The sequence below is a fragment of the Odontesthes bonariensis genome, chromosome 18, assembly GCF_027942865.1.
Source record: "Odontesthes bonariensis isolate fOdoBon6 chromosome 18, fOdoBon6.hap1, whole genome shotgun sequence".
Lineage (NCBI taxonomy): Eukaryota > Metazoa > Chordata > Actinopteri > Atheriniformes > Atherinopsidae > Odontesthes > Odontesthes bonariensis.
The window spans coordinates 12,326,610-12,350,890 of NC_134523.1; the positions used below are offsets into that span (position 1 = coordinate 12,326,610).

Here is a 24,281-nt window from a genome sequence, read left to right on the forward strand (position 1 = left end):
AACGGGACGGCTTCTCTGATTCTATGTTTTTCTGATGAAACTTCCAAACTTCTAAAGCAACGTGTTGGGCTAAATGTGCTCATTGAAATCAGGGGGAGCTATATGTTGGTATTTTTTACTGGCTGAGGTGTGATGAAGACATTTTTAAATGCATAAACGCAACAAAATAATAACAGAAATTCCTGGATCCGACACCTGTACCGAGCTGTAATGAGCAACATAGCTCGCACGTTTAAAAGAAGTAAATAATCTTGAAATCAAGAATCCAGTACTGTATGTTTGGATGTCTTTGCTGTGTATTGCGATCATATTTATGTCAAACTAGAGAAACATCTGCTGTCTGGAAATATCAAAATGAACATGAAAAATATTCTTCTGCACCGTGTTATTTTGCGCTGGAGTAAGCCTACATTGAATGCCTGCGATACTTCTGCAGTTGACTGTTTTGCGAGAATGTGCACAAATATTTGTCAAGAAGACTGCGGTTTGAATTTTTTGGCATGCTGCGTCGGATGTGATGGTAAAAAAAGGTAAAAAAAAAAAAGAATTCGAAACCCTGGCTGGATGAATATCCAGTATTTCAACTATGTATGAATGACAGACGTACAGAAAAAAACAGAATATCTCACCTTTGTTAAATGCAACGGTTGCATATCTACGACGATGACGATCAAAAAAAAAGTGGGTGGTATCATAGCATGTTGTAGTCTTTGTTCTCCAGGAGGCACTTCAGATCACTGTCCTCCCAACATCCATCTCCCACCATCCATCAAACAACAGCAGCTTTTCAAACATCACAACTCTGAACTCTGTCCTCACACCCACTACTGATACTACTAATAGCATCATCACAGATCCATTGTTTTGTTTTTGTGCAGCATAAACACAAACGCACACAGACTCAGATACACATCCGCACACGAGCGCTCTCCGGTGCTACAGATGGATGCCACCACTCTCTCTGGAGCGTTGCCAGCGCCAGCTAGTGAACAGCTTGCCTGGCACAGTGCTCTGCCTGTGTGAGCGTGACGATGTGTGTGTGTCTGTGTGTGTGTTTGTGGGTGCCCGCAGAAACAGTAGCGAAATAGCCTAGCACAGATGGGTGGCCAAATTCACCACTCCCGGCCCTCCTCCATACACACAGGAACACAAACACATGCATGCTCTGATACGCGCGCACACATATGCTCCAGAATAGAGACACACATGCAGACACAAACACACACACAGACATAGTGTCTTGGTTCTGCTTAAGTGTTCCCGACCTGGCACACGCTGCTGCTTGCACAGCTGCTTTCTCAGAGGCACACACACACACACACACACACACACTTATAGACTCACATACCCAAAGAGGATTTCTGTTACAAAAGTACCCCCGCATAGAGACACATGCATCTATGGTTAGTTTACACTTCCTGAATGCAGCATGTGAGATATAAAGTCCACCACAACTGCTCCATCACCAAAGCCCACACACAGGCGGACTCATGCATTCCTGTGCATCTGCTGCACAGACACAAACAAGCACTCACACTCATGCAGACCTTTTGTCTTGATAGTCATTCAGTGGTGTATGTTTCAGCTTGTTGACTCCGTGCACAGAGTGAAAACATCAAGCCGTTCAGCTGGAAAGCCTTGAGAGCTGGCAAACTGCCAGCAAAGGCCTATAGATCAGCATGATCTTAGCAGCGTGTTAAGACACATCGCTGTTTAGTTATTTGACAGTGAAATGAAAGCTCTTGCCAGAACAATAGAAGCAACCAAATTAATTAAGAAGCAGCTGTGTACAACTGAAACCATTTAAAAAGCGTAAGATGTGATGTGAATTCTTGTGACAGGCAATTTGATGATGCTTGGTGCCTTGAGTATGTTTCTTTTCGAGCAGTAGCATCTGTTTACTCGCAAAGTGCTGCTCCAGAACAATGAATTTTTGAAAATAGAAAGTTTCATCTTGGTGCAAGGTCAAAGGGCCCTCACAAACAGAGAAAGTTTACCAGCGGAGTAAGTAAGTCAGTAGCGAGACAGACAGTCAATGAGCTCAGGAGGCTGGCAGCAGGTATTCTCGCCCCGGTACATGGGGGAAACATGGTGGCTGGTAGTGCCAACTGTGCACTGGGTAGCCGAGCCAACTCTACCAGCCTTGCAGTGTCTGTTTGCCAGTGCCATCTGGGCAGAACAGCTCTGCGCGCATACAGCGCCTCTCCTCAGCTCAGAGGGCACAGACACACATGCATGCATGGATGCACACAAGAAAGCAAGGGCAGACATGAAGTCCACATTCATGTAGCATCCACAAATATGTATGGTATGAGCAATGCACACACACACACACACACACACACGCACACCACATGCACACACACAGCCGGCCACTGACAGCTCACCATCTGCGCGATGCCTCTGACTTCTCCCTCTGCTTCATTCTCTGCCCTTGTTTTCTCTCTCATAAACGCTCTGTCCTTTTCCTAGTTTACTCACATTGTCACATCGTGTGTCATCTGATCGAATGAATTTCAAAGCCTCAGATTCCAGCGTTACGTCAAGAACATCTGTGGACTGAGGCTTAGCATATATGTCTTTATATCGTGGCATATTGGATAAAGACGTGTTATATTTATTTCCAGGTTACACGGAACTAAACAAGACAGTGTCCACAGTCCCTCTATAAACCTAGTTTTTCCCAGTCATCCCTATCAAATGTGAAGATGAGATGAGTTAAGAAGTGCCCTTACTGGCACTGAAACATCTGTATGAAGTAAATAAAGGTTTGATTATTTGCACATGATACAAAAAAAGCCAACGACACACATCTCATAGGACTTGTAAAGCCAGAAAATGGTGAAAAGAGAGCGAAAAAAAGATTGTGAATGTAAGGTAGTGGGGAGAAAAAAATCCATCTCAATCTTATTACACAGTGTTCCTCTTCAGAGGAGGTAGAATGAAAACGAACAAAAGAGTGAAAGTCAATGTAGGAAAAAAAATAGTGACGAGAGCCCTTTAAATTCACGATAATAAAAGGGACAAGAGAGGAAAAATAAGAAAGGAGAAGAGAAGTAGGAAGGTAACATGATTGCAGAACTGTGGAATTCACATCAAAGAAAAGCTAAAACAGGTCACTGTCTTTACAGAGTTTTTCCTTGGGTGAAGTTCTCTCTCATATGTTTCTCATTTAAACCCTCTGATCCACTGTTTGAAAATGAAGGCCAAGGAAGAACACAAGTACCCTGCATGTAGCTTGTGCTTTCACTCTGCTGGATAGGTTCATATGTGCCTTAGGCAACTAGATCATTTAATGAACATAGTTTAAAAAAAACCCACAATACTTTTCCAGATGTTGTTCTGTTTATCTTCATATCTTTCACATGTATTAAAGCAGTTTAACAACTTGAATTTTGGAATGCAGCATAGATATTATTTTCCTCCTCAACTCAGGAATAGCCGTAATATCTTGAATCACAAATCCCCCCTCTCCTCCCTCTCTGTGTTCCATACATTTCTTTCCCTCTAATTGACCGACTCTGCCTGCAATAACTGTTTCTCCCATCTTCTTTCCTCTTCTACTCCCTTCTTCCCTCTGGCAACTGCATAACACCAGTCAAAAGATCTATGGCTGAATACTTTTCCAATCCTGTTCATATTGTTTCCCTCGACTGCCTCCCTCCTCCTCGTGCTCCCCTCATACAACTTCCAACTATTTCACTACTTCTCTATCTCCATTCGCCTCCCTGTCCTTCTCTCCATCCAACCCCCCCCCCCCAAAAGACCTGCTCTGCAAAAAGTAGCCTCATTACAAACAAGGAAAATCCTTTTGGAGCAGCCGTCTGCTGCTTCTGGGACCCCCGCTGAACTTTCTTGAGTGGAAATGGCCCACATCTCGCCTCCTCTCCCTCTTTGTTTCCGCCTCTCTCTAATAATTTCTTTCTATTTCTTGTTTTCCCCAGCTGTTCCCCCAGCTTCTCAGTTTCACTTGCATATCTGTGTTTGTACACAACAGGTTATGGTTCAATATTACTGAAATTAAGTGTATTACCATTTTACGTGGCAATATGGAAAATACAAGCCAAAACAACACATTCCAATCTCCTCAACTCCCCTTGATTTTTGGAAGTCCCACTGCAACACAAAATCACTTTAACAAGAGAGACCTGGCCAAAGTAACAGCCAACTCACATTATGTTTAACTGCAATCTTACAAACATGATGTACAAAAATCCACAACAGGAATTTAAACACAGCAGTCTTCTGAGAAAAACAACCACATGCCAACATATTTATGATACTTTTAGTCTTCAGTGTGTCTAATGTTAAGTTGGAATACAATGAAAAACAACAACTCGAAGGATTTTAGCTTATAACTATGAGAGTTGAGTTTTTTATATAAACTTTTCACACATGTACACTGGACGTTTCCAGAATAAAATGTGGATCACAGGAGGAGACTTTCTGCTGGAGATGCACCCTCCTAGGGGAACGGCTATCTGAATCGCACACAAGGTAGAACTTGACGCAGAAATTAGGCCGTGGAAAATCGCTGTTTTTTTCTGTTAAACATCTTACAAAATTGCAGATGACGCTCTTTAGGTTTGGTCTCACCAGCTGATGTTCGGGAGATTTTACCCGGGGCTGGATGCAAAATCTCGACAAGTGGAGCGAATGTTAGGGACAGTTTCGTTCTAACGTGGAAAAACCCCATGATATCTCTGGAGCATTTCAGAACTTAGAATTTGTGAATTGTGTTCACTTGTCGGAGGAAAGTACAATCTCAACTCTACAGCACTCTCTGCTCGTCTCTGCTCCATGGCAGCTCAATGGTCTGCCGTGTTTACCAGCAATCGCTGAAAACCTTCTTGTGTAGCCAGGGTTTTTTGGCTGCTTGTTTAGCAAAGCAAAAATCTGGATAAAAGAAATAAGAGCCAAGACGCAGATGCAAATCGTGCAAATGTTGGATCAGCCTTCATGATTCCACTATGCATCAGCGTGTTGTTACAACAAATGCTTCATTTGAGGATGTTTCTTCTCAATTAAAAAACTAATCTTTTGAGATTATATATGCAAACATTAGCATTGGAATTAATGGGAAGAATCAGAATTGTTTTCTAAACTGAAAAGAAATTGAAAAAAATTTCAAATTCAAATGATTCCCACCTCTATTGACAATATATCTTTTTTTTACTACAAACGCCTTACAAATAGAAACCAGATAGTTCCAGGTACAGTAGTTTTATGAGGCTGAGCTTCAATAATGAAATTGTAGGTTGTGAAGCCTAACATAGCATGGAAAAATGCATTGAGGGATACTCTGGAGTTGAAACAATCCTTTACGGGTTCATCAGTGGTTGACATCTCTGTTACAATGCGTAGGTTGTGTCTCATTTCGAGTCCCCCCCCCCCATTTCTGCATGTGCATGTATGAAACTGTATTAACTGTGGAGTGCATTTGACAGTTTAGAGTTTTCCCAAGTCGAAGATGCCAAGTTCACACTTGCCGGAAAAGACGATAGCAACATTTAACCTTGATTGTCACGCAGGCTGTCACATTTTCAAGCCCCTGACAACACATCTAATACTGCAGTGAAGCCAGCAGTTTAACACCAAACACACAGAGAACCTAATGCATTGCGTGTGGTTGTATCTGTCAGCGTGAGCACACTTAAGCACTCAAAATAGATAGTGTAAGTGAAGAAGTACATGATTTGAGACACAGTCATAGTCATTTTATCTGTCACTGTCAAGAAATGATGATTTCAGCTGCTGCAATGCTGAATTACTGTTCAGCCTATTGTTGGGTTTATTTATTTGATGTTTATGGCAGATATCAGATGATGGTTCAGAGTAGTTATATAATACTAAAATCTGATTTAAAAAAAACACACGAGTATATGGCTATTAACTATCTAACTTCAAAGTCCAGTTTAACTAATTGATTGATCGATTTGCTCATTTGTTTTTTTAAGTTCTAAATTGAATCCAAGCAGTGCTTCCAGCCCTTTCCTACGTTCTAGTCCTCATTTCTCCTCTATCCCGCACTAGGCCTCTCACTTCTCTCTCCTCTCTCGCCCCATCTGTAAAAAAATCTTTTCCTTTTCACTCCTCATTCCTCCCTCCAGTGCTCTCACACGCTCTCTCCTTCTGCTCTGCCATCATCACAACATCTGATTAACATATGTCTGGGCTTTCACTCCCTGTCAGCTTGCAGGCATCTGCAAACCCACACAGGCACCCACATTCACACAATCTCATATCACAGGTTCAGGAGTGTAAAGGACAAAAGAAAAAAGGCACCAAAATTCCCCTGATCCGCCTTTTAACTGCATTTACATCCCCCTCGGAGTACGTCTGTGCGTGTGTTTGTGAGCTCCCAACAGTAAGGATACGAGACAAAGCATCTTAACATTACTGCAAGACAACAAGCCTCATGTTCCCCGGTGTGCCTCTTAAAAAGACAGCAATGGAGGAGGGGGAGGAAAGGATAAGAAATACAAAAAGACAGATAAGGGAGGGAATGTGTGCGTTTGAAAGTGTGTGTGTGCTGATAAACAACAGCCATAACTTTACAAGGTCCCCTGAGACTTGTGCCCTTAAAATGACTCACATTCACATAAATGTAGACTCTATTTTAACACCCCTATTTTGTCTCATTAGCAGATATTGATACAATGGATTTATTTAATTCAGTAAACAGTTGGGAGCTTAGTTTCATATCCCACTCTTCAGTTATTGTAATCAGAGATCTATTATTGATTATGTTCAGCAGTGGTTCCAGGAAACTTGCCTTGCTGCTCAGAATGAGCCCATGCCAGTCAAGCAGCTTCATCTGTCAGCGTGGCAGTGCCTTCTACATTATAAGGAATTAATGGCTTTCAGGTAGAACAAATGAAATCACCTCATATGAGTAAAAGCACACTGTTGCGGGATCTTTAAGCCTCTTTTTAAAACAATTTATTCTCACTCCTCTGCCCCAGATTGTCTGGAATCGGTCCCACTTGCACGATCTAATTCACAACAAAAACACGCAATAACAGCAACAGACGCAGGCAACCAAACAAATACTCTATGGAGAGGCTTGCCAAAATACATAATCCAACAGGCAGCAACAAAAGCTCTGCAAAGCTGCACAGCCAAATAGTGAATGATTGTTTGCATTGGTCTACATTTTGTAATACCTGTAATTCTGCCAGGTTATTACAATGGTGTTCCCTGCCATTTGAACACTTTTGTAAAAGGGGACAAATACACTGGAGGCACGAGCATTGCAAATAACCACATTTGCAACTGTAGTGAATGTTAGTCGTTACACACTCTCTCTCTCTCTCGCTGTGAATAAGCATCAAGGGGCTTACTTTATTCAGGATTTAAATAAGTCAGCTTGTCAAGAAGGTGCAACACGGTGGCTTTGCGAAAGCTTGCAACGCAACACACACGTATCTCTCTCCTTTTTTCTTCTTTACTAACCCCCTTCTATGCAGGCTATAAAAATCTCACATATGCGGGTTAATATATATGCTCAAAATCCGAACAGACAAATCAACGACTGTCTTCATACAGGCACATTAACAGACTGAACAGTCACATAATGCTGATGAGAAGAAAACGTTTTGCTAAGAGGATTTCAATGCAGTGCCAAGGCAGTGTCGTTTGGGAAGGAGCCACCATGTGTGCATCATGCAGTGAGTGCATGTTGGGGGGGTGGGGGTCCATAAAAAAAGAATGGGAGGGACTCTTTTGTGGAGGACTTGGTAAACTCAAAGGGTCTTTAGAGGCCAACTCAATGATGAGTCAATGAGGTGCACTTGAATAGCAAGGGTGATGAAATGAAACACCCCCCCCACACACAGACCCATGGGGCATCCTCTGGTCACAGAGTGATGTGTGAGAGAAAAAAAAGGGTGAAGGGATGTAAGAACTAGCGCTATGCCAAAAGCAAGGAGATGCGAGGAAATACAGGGTTACAATTGGACATGGCAGTACACCACATCACTGCACACGACCAGACATGTCTATCTCTATTTCATACTTGTGTACCGTCTATGAGTATGTGTGAGTGTCTCTGCACAATATGCAAATTACACAAAACCTCACAGAGTTTACACCCCAGTGGAGACCATTAGTGATTCTAGAGACTCTGAGAAGACATAGTCTGAGAGAGATGCAGGCAAAGAGGCAAAAGTGTAGAGAAGAGAGATGGAGAGAGGGAGGGATGGGGAGGGATGGGGATCAAGAAAAGACAGATGACAGAAAGCGACAGTCAGTGACAGACTGGCACACTGATACACAGACACACACACAAACAGATGGAAGATAAATGAGCAGATATTCTGGCGGCGCTACATTACTCTGAGAGAAATGGAAAGGGAACATCAGGGCAAACGTCACTACTTTCCCTCCCTGCGACCTACAAAAGATGGCCTCGGCTTTAGTGCAGTCTGATGCAACTCACCAGAAACAGTCTCAGTGCTCCATGTCAAGCATAGTCCAAGTCCAGTCATCAAAATAAATGAGGGGGTTGTACGGAAGCTTTACAGAATGTCTCGTGCTGTATGGTGGTAGATGCATCTGCAACAATGGGTCATCTTAGTAAATGAGCAATATAAAAGAGGAGAAGGATTGAAGAGGAGTAAAAAAAACGAGGGTAAAATGACAGGGAAGAGGTGACTGAAAGAGAGAAGGAGTAAAGAAGGTGACCAGTTTGCCTAGAAGCACAGTGGGCCATGCCAGCCGCTCCATTGGGCTGCATTCAACTGCACTCAGCCTCCTGGTCACACATTATCTCTGAGAGTCTATAAACGAGTGTGTGACTGTGTGTGCACAGTGGCCGCAAGTGAACAGCAACACTGGAGGAAGGAAGGCAGGATACACATGGGCCTAGCCTTTGTGTGCGTTGATGGGAGTGAGAAAAGGGAGAAGGAACTGCAGAAAGACAGCCAGCAAAAATGAGCGCAGTCAAAAAGGTGCAATCAGCAGAGTTAAAAAGGAAAAACAAAACAAGACTCCCTCTGTGTGCAGCAGATCCCCAGCCATCTGGACCCCCCCCCCCCCAAGTTCCCCTTTTCCTCTCCTTCTTTCTCCTGACTGGTGTGCTATTCATGGCGGACCCATTTCACCTTTCAGTGTGTTGTGCCCGCTCCCCACAATACATGCTAATGAGGTAGAACAAATTACTTTTTTGCTGTGGGTGCATGCATGTGTGCCGGCCTTTTGGTGTGTGTGCGTATGCACGTGGGTGAGTGAGCTGAATTCCTCCAATCCCAGCTTCCAAAGCACTGTCGTCTCACATGAATAACTAATACATAATCTAATGTATTTGACAGATGCTTGATTTCTGGAGCACTGAAAACAGTAAACTCTCCAATAACCCTTTTAACAGTAAGCATTTGAAAACAATGTGAGACAACACCATTTCATCCCAGCTTGGGCAACCTCTGCCAGTACTGTAAGTCCTTACACACAGCCATCGTCTATTTATCCAGCACTGAGTGACCCAGACCAGTTAGAGTCTGATTGATTTTGTTATAACAAAGTGGAGAGGAGACAGAAGAGAGGAAAGAAGCGCATGCACATTTACGGCTCTCGGAAACACAAATGACATGACATGAATGGAGCGCTTGATTTTTCCCAACATTACACAAGAAACCCCGACTGACACTGGGAGGAGATGCAATGACAGGCAGAAGAAAATAAAAAACAAGGGGACGGCAAGGGGGAGTGCCAGGGTGTTGAAAGACTCAGAAGAAATACATAAGCTGGAAAGAGGGGAGGACAGCAGAGGAGTCATTTAAAAACAACAGATGAGAACAAGAAAAATGTGCATCCAATATATCAAAATCAAGTCCTCTGCTGACAAGGATTTGCTACTAAGCTTCTTCTGCATCAGTAGGTGGCGCTAGCGATGCATCTGTACACATGCCAACTCTCTCCTTCCCCTCTTCCTCCCCCTCTTTCACTTTCCATAGTGAATCATTGTGACAGCCTGGCTTGGCAGTCATAATTAACCAAGTGCACTAGCTAGTGTAGCACTCCACAGCAAGACAGCCACAGAGTGGACTGCTCATGGACTGAGCTGCCACCAGGCATGATGGCCATGGCTGTGCATGTGCCATGAATGATGTGTGTGTTTCTCCAAACCTGCGTGGTCTCTTTGAAGCACATGTTAAATTGTCCTCTGTTAACAGCTTCTTACCTCATTGACAATTAAGTTGATGCAAGTTTTTTTTTCTTTTAAAGGAATGTTGGGACATGAAGAAATTTTTTAAAACTAATTTAAGAAGCATCATCTTCCTTTAAGATGGACATTGTGTCTTGGCTAGTGATTAAGAGTATTGGAATCAGAATAAAAATTGCAATTCTTATGTGAGTAAAATAGAAAGAATTATTTCTAAGACAAAGCTGGTACTTTGATTTGTTTAAAATGACATGACAATGTGTTGACAGAGGCAAAACCTTTTCAATATATGCATTACTTAGAATTATATGTAAACAGTCCTGCTTCTAAATCTCGACCCAGAGGAAAGTCATTCATTTGTACATGTTAAATACACATTTCTCCTGCAACAGTTCTGGAAAAATATATGTTATTAAGTTATTTTAACACTCTTAGCATTCAATTAAATGACCCAAATATCCGCTTATCAAAGCCACAGTTCTCCCAAAACAAAGGAAGCAGCTTACATTTCCCGCAAAAATAGTCCTAAAATCCGTTTCACAGCAGTTATGCAGGACTAATGGAAATGGTGCCACAGTTCCTTTAACTAGTCCAGCAACAGGAACCAGGCCATTCCTGGCTCCCCTCCCGGCCCCCGGGGCCCAGAGCCCAGCCCAACTCAGCATACAATGGGCCAGCAGAATGAGAGGAACCGCCGGCCATCCCGAGATAGCCCTGCTGGTCAGGAACCAGAAGGAACCTGAGGGGTGGGGTGGGGTTGGGAGCCCAGAGGATGGGAACCCAGGCAGCAAGGGAGAGGAGGGTGGGTATGGTTGGCTTGTCGGTGTCAGGATGTGTGTGAAAGGGACAGTGTTTGTGTCTGTGTGGAAGAGAGTATTGAGCTGTTTGGATAAATGTCTTGTTCCCATGCAAGAACATGTTCCAACTACTTCACACGAGTACACACAGCAGCACACGCACACATTATAGACACATTCACAAGTCCTCTCTCTCGAGCCAGGATGTTTTTACTTGTTTCAGGTAATCAAAGCTGGAACAGTGACTGTGGGATGGAAGGCAGACTGATAAGGGAAGCAGGACTGCAGGGTGATGGACCAGTGGCCTTGGTCCTGACCCCATTTGTCCTGGCTCCTGCCCTGGGTACGTGTACTGTCCTATCTGGCTTCCTCAGACACTGCCTGGAGCATCAAACAGTAAGTCAACGATGGGGGTTAGGAATGGAGACAAACTGGAAGAAGTGAAATATATGAGAGTTAGGGAAGAGGTCGGAATGTGGTCCCACTCCTCCTGACCAGACCTACACAACGCTCTATTTTGAGGGTCTCCAGTGAAACACAGAGACATGGTTCCTACTGTTTCCATGACAACATGTGTAGGAGATGGCGTCAAAGGACACGTAGGCACACACATACAACATGCTCATGCAACTATACACATGCAGAGCAAACTTAGGGGTTTTTCTTAGTCAATAATGAAATGGTAGTAAACCTGAAAGTGAGAAGACAAACAACAAAAAGGAACTAAACGAAAAGCTTGTCCCGTGACAACTTCAAACTTCAAAAAATCTGAACATAAGTTCAACACGACTTTCTCAGGAGCTTATCTTATTTATGTGTCTTGCCCTGAAGGCACACTGACATGGTGCCAGAATATAACACTGGCTCTACTCTTCCTCTCTATGAAGGCCACCATAACAGCTGCCATCACACAAAGTACAGAGTGACAAAGAGACTGATAGTTTTCAGAGGATGGAGGGACGTCAGAGTCTATATGTTCATGTGTCAATGGCATTACCTGTGTGACGTAATTTGCAAGGTTTGAATTAAAACACTCACTTTAAATAAGAAAATGCATCAAATTCCAAACCATGTCCCTCAAAGTGCATACACAGAAGCTGATTTATCTTTTCTCATTTGCTGGGAAAAAATATACATCTTTCCTAACTGTATCATTGTAACCCAGCTTCACTTTGTCAAATATGAAAAGCAAGAAGTTCTTTTAGCAGCGGGCTATCATATTTTACAAGCTTTCCTCCACATGAATACAGCAGTTTTCCCAACTTCATAATCCCCAGTTGCACTGTAATTTCCTATTACAGTAGAGTAGCTATATATTTAGTATATACTTTGGTTCATATGTAGCTGTGGAGTGTGGACTTTTTGACAGGAACTAGATAAATAAAGGTAAACCCATCTCATATTGCTTTTCTCCTCCACAGAAGCAGTTTTGTGTTAACGACTGTCTAATAGAGGCATCTCAAAAAGCAGAAGCTTCTACTCGAGCCCCCTAACTTGGAAACTGAAAAATGTTTTTTTAGCATCATATATGAGATATTTCTCGCTGCCTCTCCTTCGGTTGTCTGTCACGGTCTCCATCTATCTTGGCCGCTTGATTCTGTGGTATCTGGTGTCAGTCTCTGGCAGTTTAGAGTTACTCAGAAATGAACTAGCTTTGCGCAGTTTCCCACCTTCTCTATTTTTAGGGTTGAGTTCTCCAGCTGGCACAGGCACACGGGCTGACATCAGAGCCACAAACTTACAGACCTCGTTCACCCTGTGTAATAATGTGGTTTTCAATCTGAAACACAACAATGCAATTTTGGACTGCTTCCACTGGTCTTACCAGGCATGGGTACCTAAAGTCATGTGCCAGGTCCACAATAATTATGACAAATCAAAAGCAGATCCTGACTATCTACTGATAAATGAATCAACATATAAGCGTTTACTTCTTTAAAAAAATTTAGAACATGGTTTTGGTCTTTTCTGCTAGCCATGACTTTAGTCTGCACCTTATTTTCCATATCCTCTGTCTTGATATCTTATTCTCCTGATCTCTTCTTCCGATTTCACCTTGCTACACTTGTCACCTTTCTCTCTCCTCAGTCTCTCCTTTTGTAATCACAATCTAATCCTCTGCAATCAATTCAACCTGACGATACCACCCGCCTTTAACAACAACAACACCCACATTCAAGCAAGCAGAGGCCAAAAGCCGCCATACACCATGCAGGCTTAATCATCTAGATGGCTAGATCAAACAGACTGTGAACATGCTCATTCATTTGAACTACAGCCGCTTAAATGAATAGCATATTCAAACATTTCAAGCTGAAATATAGAGGAGTTCTAAGAACAAAGGCAACAGATAAATCTTTTATAGGGTGGAGAACAGACTGACTACATTTAGTGTTAATCCTTTTTATAGGATGAAGGTAAATCAATGGGAGATTAGGATAAACACAGACATGTAAGAGTGTGTGTGTGTGTATCCCACCCTCATCAGCTGGTGACTTGGTTTTGTTGTTGTCCTACAAGGCAAAGCCCGGGGCGCTGCACGACTAATGCATTAGTCTCTTTAGTAGTCGGGGGCATCTGTCATGAGTCGGTACATGTTTTTCTTTGAATGCATCTCGTTGCCTTGAGCAAAATGGCATAGACAACGACTCTTGTTCTAAGTTAAATACAGTGGGCTGCCACCCAAATACAGAGACTTTGGAAGTGATGCAGATAGTTTCCAGTTCTGCTGTGTCAGGTTTTACCTATTAAGGACAATGACAACCTTAACTGCCTTTTTTCTATTTATCGGAGTTGAATGTTGTTGCATATGGCATAGAAGCTTTCTCTTTGATAAAATGTTAAAAAAAAAAATGTTACATGCTGTGGTAGTAAAATACATTTGACGATTCTACAAGACTGTTGTGTTACAGGAACAACACTGATTTAGAGGATAATTGGCAGTAGCAATCAGCTCAGCATGCTTTTGCTAAGCGATTAAATGACAAAAAGTAGGACATGGGTATGTGGTAGAATAAGAGGGTGTGTATGTTGTGTTCAGGCATACAAGAAACAGCAGCAAAAATGCGTAATTGGTGATTTGTGTGTGTGTATCCGCCTGTTAATCTGCCATTCCACACAATTCTCATATTACTGTTGAGCCCATCAAACACACATCGTTGTGCACCACCTTACATGGTACACTCAAAGCATGCTCTGCACGCCTTCATTCTAGATTGACAACCCTGCCATATGGTGCTACAAAGCTTTGTTTGCATAGCCAACTTCTGTTTGGGAGATGGTGAGAGACCAATTTGGTGGGTGCACAACTGTGGATCTGTAAATGTGTGTGTATGTATATATCATGGTTCAGGCTTATGTGTGAGATGGTTACATTTGCAAACATAAAGTCGCAGCTGCACCACTACACATGATCCCTTCGCAGCTGTGAATTATTTTGTGGACAATTTAATACCGCCAAAGAGGGAATGGATTAAGAGTTTCTTTGTGCTGCTAAACTTTGCAGCAAAATCTTTGTGTGCATCAATAAAATTCCGACGAAGTGAACCGCTGATCTTCATCTTCACTCGTTGGCATGTAGTAGAAAGAAACCCAGGGTTTCTACTGCAGTGCTTGATGGGAGGGGACTTTCCTCTCACTAAAGCATCCTCAAACTAACAACTAGGTAGTAATTTGTGTAGTCGCAGGGGAGGCATAAAAACCAGAACCCCAAATTCTTTGCAGTTATGGAAAAAGGGAACGAAAAAAAGCCAAAATACTTTATCTATGCCTCTAACTTAAAGTTATTACATTTTCTGAATGGTATGACTTCCTAATGGTTAGCATATGTGAATATGTGCGCACACAGAGAGTGCAGTAGTTGAGGTTAAGCTAATAGTACAAGCAGAGGGGGAACTGGGAACCCTTGGCTTATAAAGGATACTTGTTTCCCTGCTGCACCGAAAACCAGATGTTGATAAAGAGACATAGGGGCCGGAGAGAGGACAGATGGGCAAGAAATTACCATCTCTTGGGCCAAACATCTTGAAACATCTGCAGAAAAATTTCAGACCTTACAAGGAAGGATGGATTTATGTTCTCTCTCTCGCATGGATTTTCATTGCTCCATGAGAGCCTCTCCCACTCGTCTGCACTGCGCCTGCTCTCAGTGTTAACAGGACGAAAGAGTTACGCCACAATCTGGAGCTGTTTAACTCTCGGAAAAAGTTGGATTCTTCCACAAATGGCTTTATCGCACAGAGAAGACAAACACTGCTGTGCGCTGCAGGAGCCATAAAACTTCAGAGGGTGCGGTGAGATCAAGTCCACACAAATCCACTATCATGCAGACTAACTCCAAATGAAGCACAGTGAATGTAAAGGTACATTACAATATAGACAATGCAGACACAATACATATGCTATTTCTAAAAGTGGAGCTACTAATGCTCAGTTGAGCAAGGCATGTCCATATGGTTAGAATTCAGCAGAGGGAAGGAACAGATGCTTTGATTAAAGGACTTTCATTTGCAAATCCATAAGAGCAGCTCGGGGCATGAATCTGAACCAGTAACATATAAAGATATATGTATAGATGGACAGATAGATAGATATATGTATGTATAGATAGATAGATAGATAGATAGATAGATAGATAGATAGATAGATAGATAGATAGATGGATGGATGGATGGATGGATGGATAGATAGATAGATAGATAGATAGATAGATAGATAGATAGATAGATAGATAGATAGATAGATAGATAGATAGATAGATAGATAGATAGATAAAAATCTGGGCTTTTTATCCCTTTCTGACCAAAAAGAAAATTCGACATAAAATAAGTAAATAACAGCTGTTGAAATAGTTCGGAGCATCTTGTCTTTTTTTTTTTCTTAAGGTTGAAATGCCATCAAATATCAATTTTGTTTTTGAAAAAATGGACTGTAATTTTGATGCCGCTGAAGACTATATGGACTGTGAGTGAACAAACACTTAGCAGGGTGGCCTGTAATGATTCAGGAGACTGGAGAGTGGAATGACGGGGTACATGTTGTGACAGGATGCACTATAAGTTAAACAAAATGGGGCTTTTACTTGGCCCCATTTTGAGAAAATGGAGCAGCTCCTTTCATTTCTTTTTGACAGCCCCGCTGTTCCCTCTCCCGCTCTGCTTCTTTCTCTTTGAACCAATTTCCAAAATGGCCCTTCCTCGAAATAATTGACACTCGGCGTTTATCATCTTGGGGCACCTGCTGTCGGTTTGACAACAAGACAATCAGATGGAGCAAGCGACCGTCGTCCCATTGTCCCAGCTCTCTGTTTGTCTGTGACACTAAGTGACAACAGCTGGAAGCCCTCTCTTCCAACAACACCCATCATGCAAGTCAAATTGAAGCACAAACGAAAAGGACCTCATTATTTGGCTATAGTGGTGTAATTTTAACTAGCAAGAAGAAGAAACAATGATTCAATTGTGTCTGCTGATGGTAGATAAAAAGCTTGTAGCGAATGGAAGTCCTAAAACAGCCGTTGATGTGTCTGATCTGCAGTTATTGACTAGATTTCAACATGTATATCAAATAAACACATTGTAAAGTCTCATGCGTGCCTGCTGTTTGTCTGCTTATATTTTTTGATATTCATGTCGACATTTACATGATTTGAATAAACACATGCCCCATCTTTTAACACACATTTTTGAACACACAGCCGCTCACATCTCTCCTTTCTTCTTCTTCTCTCTCGATGTAATTGACTGAAAATGTCGATACTAGGAGGGAAAAAAACAGAAGGTCCACAGTCTGCATCTATTGATCCACGCTCCTCTCTTTCTCTCACTCCCTGTCTGCTGCTCTTAATCACACTTCTTTTTACCAGGCTAGCCAGGGCAGCTGGCCTTTTCACAAACGTGTACCATCCATCCAAATCCATACATCAAAATTATTGAGAGTGATCAGAGCTGGAATTCGAATATTGAAACTGATAAGCTGCGACAGTGATTGCATTGATGCCCTTTTGAAAAAAACAGAAGGAAAAGGATTCAAGAATAATTATTTTCACATGTTATTTCAGGTCTACCCTGAACAATATGGAGTTTTTATGGAGGAAGGAACCTTAGTCTGGGTGATTAAAACCACCAAAGCATGACGGACTGAGGTGAGGCTCCCCCCACCTTACCTCTCCTTCCTTCTTACTTTCCCTTTCTTTGTGTCTCTCTTTGTCAATTTTTCTGCTGTTTGTTTCGGTGGCAGCCTGTGTCCTCCAGCACACTTTTACACACACAGGAACAAAAATTAATTTTATGGCCAGATTTTATGGACTGGTAGCACAGCGAGCATGTCCATTCTTCAATGATTGTTAAATAAAAAAAAAAAGGTCCCTAATCGCACCCTTTCACAGCTCACGCCTCCCATCAATCAAACCTGCCTGTGTGTCCGCGGCATTTGTGTGAGTGTTCGCGTTTCCCACCTTCGTACCTCTTAAACCTCCGCTGAATCCCAAAAACAAAAGCTATTAGAGACGACAGCAGAGTAATCTCCTTCCTCAAGCATGTATATACACATAGTGCTCTTTTTCATTTCAAACCAATCTTCTCAAAAGCATGCAAACAGAAACGCACACAGGGGGATATGCAGCAACACAAACAGAGACACTTTTCGCCCTACTGCCCCTGAATTTCTCTCCCACTTCCTCTGTCTAATCTTTAAATGTAAATTGGATGACAGGTGAATATTGAGGAGGCGAGCGATAACGAGTAACATCTTCACTCGACCGCATTATCATCGCTCCACATCACTACGGAGTGCCTATTCAATATCATTACCTGTGGCAGAGTGCAGCCAGAAACACTCTTGTGTGCCTGTGTGTCCTTTTGTATTCATGAGACATACTGTACTGTATAGACACCTGCGTGTGCACTTACATCACACACACACACAAACACACACGTACACACAATCACATCCAATGGCTTATCTTCTGAAATAAGAAAAGGGGCTTGTCAGGATGGCACATTGTATGGGTGCGTGTTTGTGTGCAAGTGTGTGTGTGTGAGGAAGGCAATGTGCATTAGGGTGATTACAATATCAGCCGACTCCAGATGGAGGCAGGAAAATAAACAGTGGATGAGAGAAAGAGAGCGAGCTAGGGGACAGACATCGTGAGAGGAAGGCTATGAGAGAGATTCGGTGTGTGTGTGTGTGTCAGAGAAACAGTCTGCTTGTGTGCGATACAGTGAGAGAAAGTAAAGTTAATTAGCGACTCAATCCCAGTCTATATACAGAGGACTGAGTGAGCAGTGAATGTGAAACAGTATGTGCGTTTATACTGTCTTGCACACGTCCATCAGTGTGTATCTAGCCTTGAGCATGGTAGATGTGGTTAGTGGTCTAGCTGAACACCTGAAAAACTACATCTCCCAGCTGTCTGTCTTTAATGGCCCTGCTCGTGCAGCTGTCTCTGTGGCACTGTTCAGATAAAAATTGTATTCAGTCATGTTCAGAAATCAATCTGTTACCAATCAGATGACTGGTTGATTGTTTGTTTCCTCAGTGACTTGACTTATAAAAACCTCCGTGAAATTTGACATCTTGTCAGACTCTGCCCTTCTGGCCTCTTCTTCGCATGCCCTATAAGTCTTGTGTATCTGGAGTAAAAACAGGAACAAGGCCGATAAAATCAGTCTGTAGTGCTCACTGTTGACTTTGACATTAAATTACTCCCCGTAAAAGGCCAACTCACAACCACAATAAAATAAAGACCTCTTGAATTCACAGGCACACATACACCTACCTGCAACTCCTTTTTATACTGCTGCCGCTCTTTCATGGGTGATGAAATTCAATAAGCAGTGAGGAGAACTGCCCTCTTGCTGATAACCATCAATGGACTTATCGATCTACAATGACATGGGTGTGTATGCGTGTGCACGCACACACACACACACACTGTGTTTCCATTTACAATTCACTCTGGGACTTTGTAACAGACGGTTCTGAATAATCAGAACAGATCTATACATCTTGGAGGAGTTCATGGAACACTGGTTTTAGTATCCAGTTCAGCAGCTGACAATTGGCCCCCTACAAATCCAACATGGATTAAAAATATTCTACAATCTTGATTCTTATACACTTTTATGCAATTGCAGTGTTTGTGTTAAGGCTGGGCAGTATAACCACCTTTTAATTCAAACGCACTTAAATTGAAATTGAAAATCAGACAGTACAGCTTGTATCGAGATAATGTGATGCTGCATTGGATAACCTGTAAGATTGTGCTAGTGAGAATATTTCTCCTCACTCACAATGCAGCCACGCCCTGCTCTCCTCCTGTGTTTCTCAGTGAGAGGATGTGTTGCAAACTTATTAACAATTTCTCCTCATTTTCAGGAATTCAGCATTGTTGTCCACATGCTTTTTCAAAACAGCAACTTGTGTTAAATGTGGCCAATATGTTGGGAAAACCCTGACCGATTCCCTTTCAAAAGGGTCGCCAGAACTGCACTCGCTTTTCTTCCCCACACCTCTGCAGAACAGCTGCAGCCTGACCGCAGCTGCACGCTGCACATGTAAAATAACTTTCTTTTGCTTTGTTCAAAAAAAAAGATAGATGAAAGAAAAAATAATTGTAAACTGATCTTAAATTTCCACGAGGTAAGCAATGATAAACCTCTCAGACTGACATATTGATGAAGTCATGTAAATTTCCATAACAGAAAGACATGAAATAACCAAACAACCACCAGATTTGGAGAACACACATAAGCTCTGGCATGTACTAGGCAGTCCACAAATGAAAGACCTTGTGATTCTGATTAGAATCTATAACCAAAGAACGGATACAGTTTTCTGATCACACAAGTTGTTGAAGCCATACATAGAAACAACACGTGATGCAGTAAAACCTTACAGCTGATACAGAAATACAAACAGGCTTCAAGATTAACTGAGTCAACATAGCTTATTCACTGTATAGCAAACCTGGACCGTATCCAAATGTCTGTGTGTCACACTTAAAAGAAGTGCTTTGTAATTGCATGACAGCACTGGAGCCTCAATGTGACTCTGTGCTGGAGGGAAAATGTGTGGGTGTGTGTGTCCCCCCGAACCCAGAAATAATAGTAATTCATTGTTTGTTGCTGTGATCTGAAAGCTGTGTTTGGATGCAGTATAAACCACTAGAAATCTATTAGCTGTGGTTGACATAAAAAGCACCAATAGTGGTGGTGGTGGGGTGGGGGTGTGGGAAATGAAAATAACCAAACCAAAGTGAATGCCTGTGAGTGTGTCATCTGCACACCAGATTGAGTGAGTATGCAGGGAACACAGTCTTTTTCATCAATACTTGTTCAGACTACCAGCCATGGACATATTTATGTATATATATACATATATATGTATGTGTGTGTATGTGTTTGTGTGCAATTCTGCCTGTGTGTGAAGGCGAGAATAAAATGGCTGCCATCATTTTTGTAAGGCCGTCCATGTGTGTGAGCAGCGGTCTGATGCATTTGACCTCATAGCCTCAGAGCTGGGAGGAGGAGGAGGGAGGGAGAACAGGTGTGAGGCAGGCTGGTGGCTGGGCAGATGGCCCCTGGAAGTTCTAGCGGATGCTGCAGAGCCTGGACCACAGAGCAGCCATCGTTAATACAAGCCTGTTTATACAGTGTGCACACACGTGCACACACAAACACAGTGATAACCTGCAAACAGCACTTATCGTTTACTCTCCCCTCATCACCAGGTCTGTTTACCTTTCATTTACTCCTCTTTCTCCCTGTCTCTTGCTCTTTTTATCTCTGTTAACACACACACACGTGCACACGCACTCCATGTAATGGTCCTTTTAGTCAAGGCACTACTATTATGGAAGACCCAGAGGTAAAACAAAACAACATATGACACAATAAATGATGGCAGAATATTAATGTTGCTAAGTGTGACCACTCATGAATAATGATGACTGATCGTCATTGATAAGGGGGAAAAAAAACAGGCTTCTTTTTTCATTACTTTTGTTTTCTGATTTGAATTAGATATTATCATAGGAAATTATTTTCTTGTTACATTTTTTTTTTAATACTCATATACAAAACCCTTTGTTATGGACAGTGTTTTTAGGAAGCGTTAACAATCACTCTATTGGATCCCTGTAAAAGCTTTGCTTACTATTTGGCACGCGTAAAGAAAACAACATGTCCAAAGCCCTGTGGTTCTCCCGGAGATATTTTCCCTCTCCCTCTCTAATCTGAGCCGTGAGAACAGTCTGGCATAGACAGCAGGTTGTGCCATGGCAGCCTCCCTCCCTAACCCGCATGTCTGCTCCTTTCCCAGTCGGGGCAAAAGATTCCCACCGGAGCAAAATATAGCCCAAAGCCTCTAATTTCAACCCTTCGTCACTTCATTTTGTTTTTCCTCCGCGCTTTTCGGTTTTGATGACAAAGTCGCAGCGGGTGAAGATGGAAACTTCACTTGGCTTTGAGGAGATGCGTTTGACAGTTGTGTCAGCGCTCGGTGGGATGTTTTCAGCGACTGCAAACTCTGAAATGCAAAATCTGTCTCAATGCTTTCTAGGACTCCCGAACAGGGATGAGCGGAGAGGCGGAGAGCCACGGACGGCTCTCCGAAAGACAGAGAAATGTCAAAGTTTCAGGGTTGGGAAAAAAAAAATTCTCCATAAAAAAAAAAAAAAAAAAAAAAAAGCCAAACATCAACAGCTACATTTTATAGCTTATATCTTGGAAGGACTGACAAAACGTCTAATATTTCTGTCAAGAAATCTCCAGCGAGAGCCCAATTCAGGCGTGTAATTTTTTTTAATATGATGTGGAGGCTACTCCACTAAAAATGAATCCAAAAGTCAATCCATAAACTTAAATTACCTGTTGCCGGCGAGCAGTTGTGCATCCTGGATGTTAACTCACATCAGCTGACATCTGCCTTTTAAGGAGACACACACAGCTGCACGCTGGTGTCAATATTTAAACAAACTGTAAATTATGGAAAGCTCGTATAGTCTTCTTCAGTTATGGGCTCTTCTTCTGGAGCGCAGCCGTCCAGCCTCAACAATAGGTTAGGTTTTTCAATTTTCTTAACATATGTATTTAAGGGCTGTTCATTTATTAAAACAATACCCCCTCTCTCTCCCCCCCACAACAAAAAAAAAAAAAGCATTTTGTAACCATACCCTAAGAAACATTGTTATGCACAACACAAACCCTTGGCTCTCTTGTGCAATAGAGGCTCATCTCAGGCAATGAAAAATAGCCTATGCTATTATTTCTAAAAAAATATTTAAAAAAATAGACTTCATGTAATATTTGGCTGTCATGCAGTCCAAATTCAGGCAGTCTAACATACAACTCTTGCGTTTTGGAGCGCAACAAAGTAACCCTAATTAGTATTACAATATAAGAAGACGAAATGAAAATGCAAATATGAATTTGTTTGGTAGGTCAGCAGCTATTTCCTGTTTTTTTTATTTTTATTTGTATATATAGATATAGATATAGATATTTGTATTTCCACTATTTAGCACATATTATGCCAACAAGAGGGGGCAAACTCCAGAGAAGAGAAATAGAAAACATATTCGAGCGAGGGAACACTTACACTGAAAAGAGGCAGAAATTCCCACCATGCGGCACGTCGATGTGAGAGGGATAAATAATTTCCAGTCCGTTTGACTCCGCGCACTGTCCCCTCGACGATCCGCCTATATCGGGAAGACGAAAACTAGAGTCCAGACAGCTCTCGGGGGCTGTGGCGGTGGTACACTTCCAGCAGCTCAAAAATGGGGTTCAAACTCCGACAAGAGAAAAAGGGTCACCTCACGGCTCGCACTAAGAGACCAGTCACGGAGGAGATTCTGGACGGGAAAGCCGTAAGTCTTGACAAGGCGCAGTGGGCAAAGAATGAGGAGAGATAAAAAAAGATGCAAAGAGATGATGCTGTAGGCTGCTGCGCAGGGGCACCCGCCTGCTTTCTTTTTTTTTTTTGTTTGTTTTTAAACCAGTCCTCGTGCTTTCTCCAAATTCCCATAAACGTTGGTTTCGGTTCCGTAAATGCTGTTGTTTTAATTGAGGATGAATCACACTCCCTCAGTCTCAGGGTCCTTGTGTTCTGCTTCTCCGTTGGCGTGGGGAAGAGGAGTAGCTGTACTCTGCCTCCAGTCGGCGGTGCGCAGCAGAGCCAGGTGGCGATGGGCGGGACTGAAGAGCTGAGGAGGAGGAGGCGGCGACTGGGCAGCAGCCAGCATCTGCGAGTCCTAAAACAGGTTGGAAAAATCAGGGTCAGAGCAAGTCGAGCTGTTTTCTTTTGTACCTGTGGCGTTATCCCTCTCACATCCTGCAGCATTTTCATATATGTGAGAAGGATTACCACTGAGTTCTTATTCTAAGGAATACATCTTCACATGTTAATCATAAACTAGATTGTTATTTTTCATTTCTTTCCTAAAACAATATGTATGCTTGCAGGTTGGATTCCAATAAAGTATCATTGGTCACAGTTATTGTGAGGAAATTCCTTCACAATTCAACTATAGTATAAGCGGAGGACAATTTAAGTTTGTTCCAGAAATAGACCTACGTAGCTTTGTTGTAACCTGTGTGACTTAAAGGGATAGTTCGCCTCTTTTGACATGAAGCTGTATGACATCCCATATTAGCAATATCATTTATGAACATTGACTTACCCCCTGCTGTGTCCTGTGAGCCGAGTTCCAGCCTTGTTTTGGCGTTGACAAGGTAGTCCGGATAGTTGGCTGGGGTCCCGAAAATAAAGCGTTTTGCTTCTCAAAACAATATGCGTTCAAACGAGTAATACATTTGTATAATAAAAAAGTTCTCCAGAAAAAGTCAGACCTCACAATCGCTTGGCGCTATTTCTCTCTATCTTCGTATCACTACGGGCTGTGTAAACTGTGCAGACCGAAGTGCAGACCGAGCAGTCCCCTGCTTCCGAGCAGTAAACACCGTAACAGGTGCGGCTATCGCTAGGTGGCTGAACGCATTGATATCAAGGGAGGCAAAAATAGTGCGAGTCCATGGGCTCGGGCCCATAGACTTCGAGCCCCTCCCTCCACCCCCAGACATTGGGGATGTCTGGGATCCATCCCTTAAAGGGGGGGCTCCCCCCCCGCCGGACGTCCGGCCGACCGTCAGACGGTCCCCGGCTCCTCCTCCTGCCACACCGTCGGAGGTCTGGGTGCCGGCCAGACCACCGTCTCCTGCTGCCACGTTGTCTGGGGTCTGGGTGCCAACCAGACCATCGTCTCCTGCCCCCACGCCGACGGAAGTCTAGGCGTCCGCCAGACCACCGTCTCCTGCCGCCAC

General features: G+C 42.7%; 1 protein-coding gene across 6 annotated transcripts in view; it reads right to left on the minus strand.

Moving 5' to 3' along the window:
* The window catches only part of runx1t1 (RUNX1 partner transcriptional co-repressor 1), a 61,323-nt gene extending 38,197 nt beyond the window's left edge, over window positions 1-23,126 (minus strand). For all 6 annotated transcript variants that reach the window (XM_075449326.1, XM_075449323.1, XM_075449325.1 and 3 more), the window contains exon 1: window positions 22,558-23,126. In XM_075449326.1, the coding sequence (XP_075305441.1) occupies window positions 22,558-22,585 (28 nt within the window). In that variant the 5' untranslated portion in view covers window positions 22,586-23,126. The remainder of the gene's footprint in view (window positions 1-22,557) is intronic.
* Window positions 23,127-24,281: the final 1,155 nt, after the last annotated feature.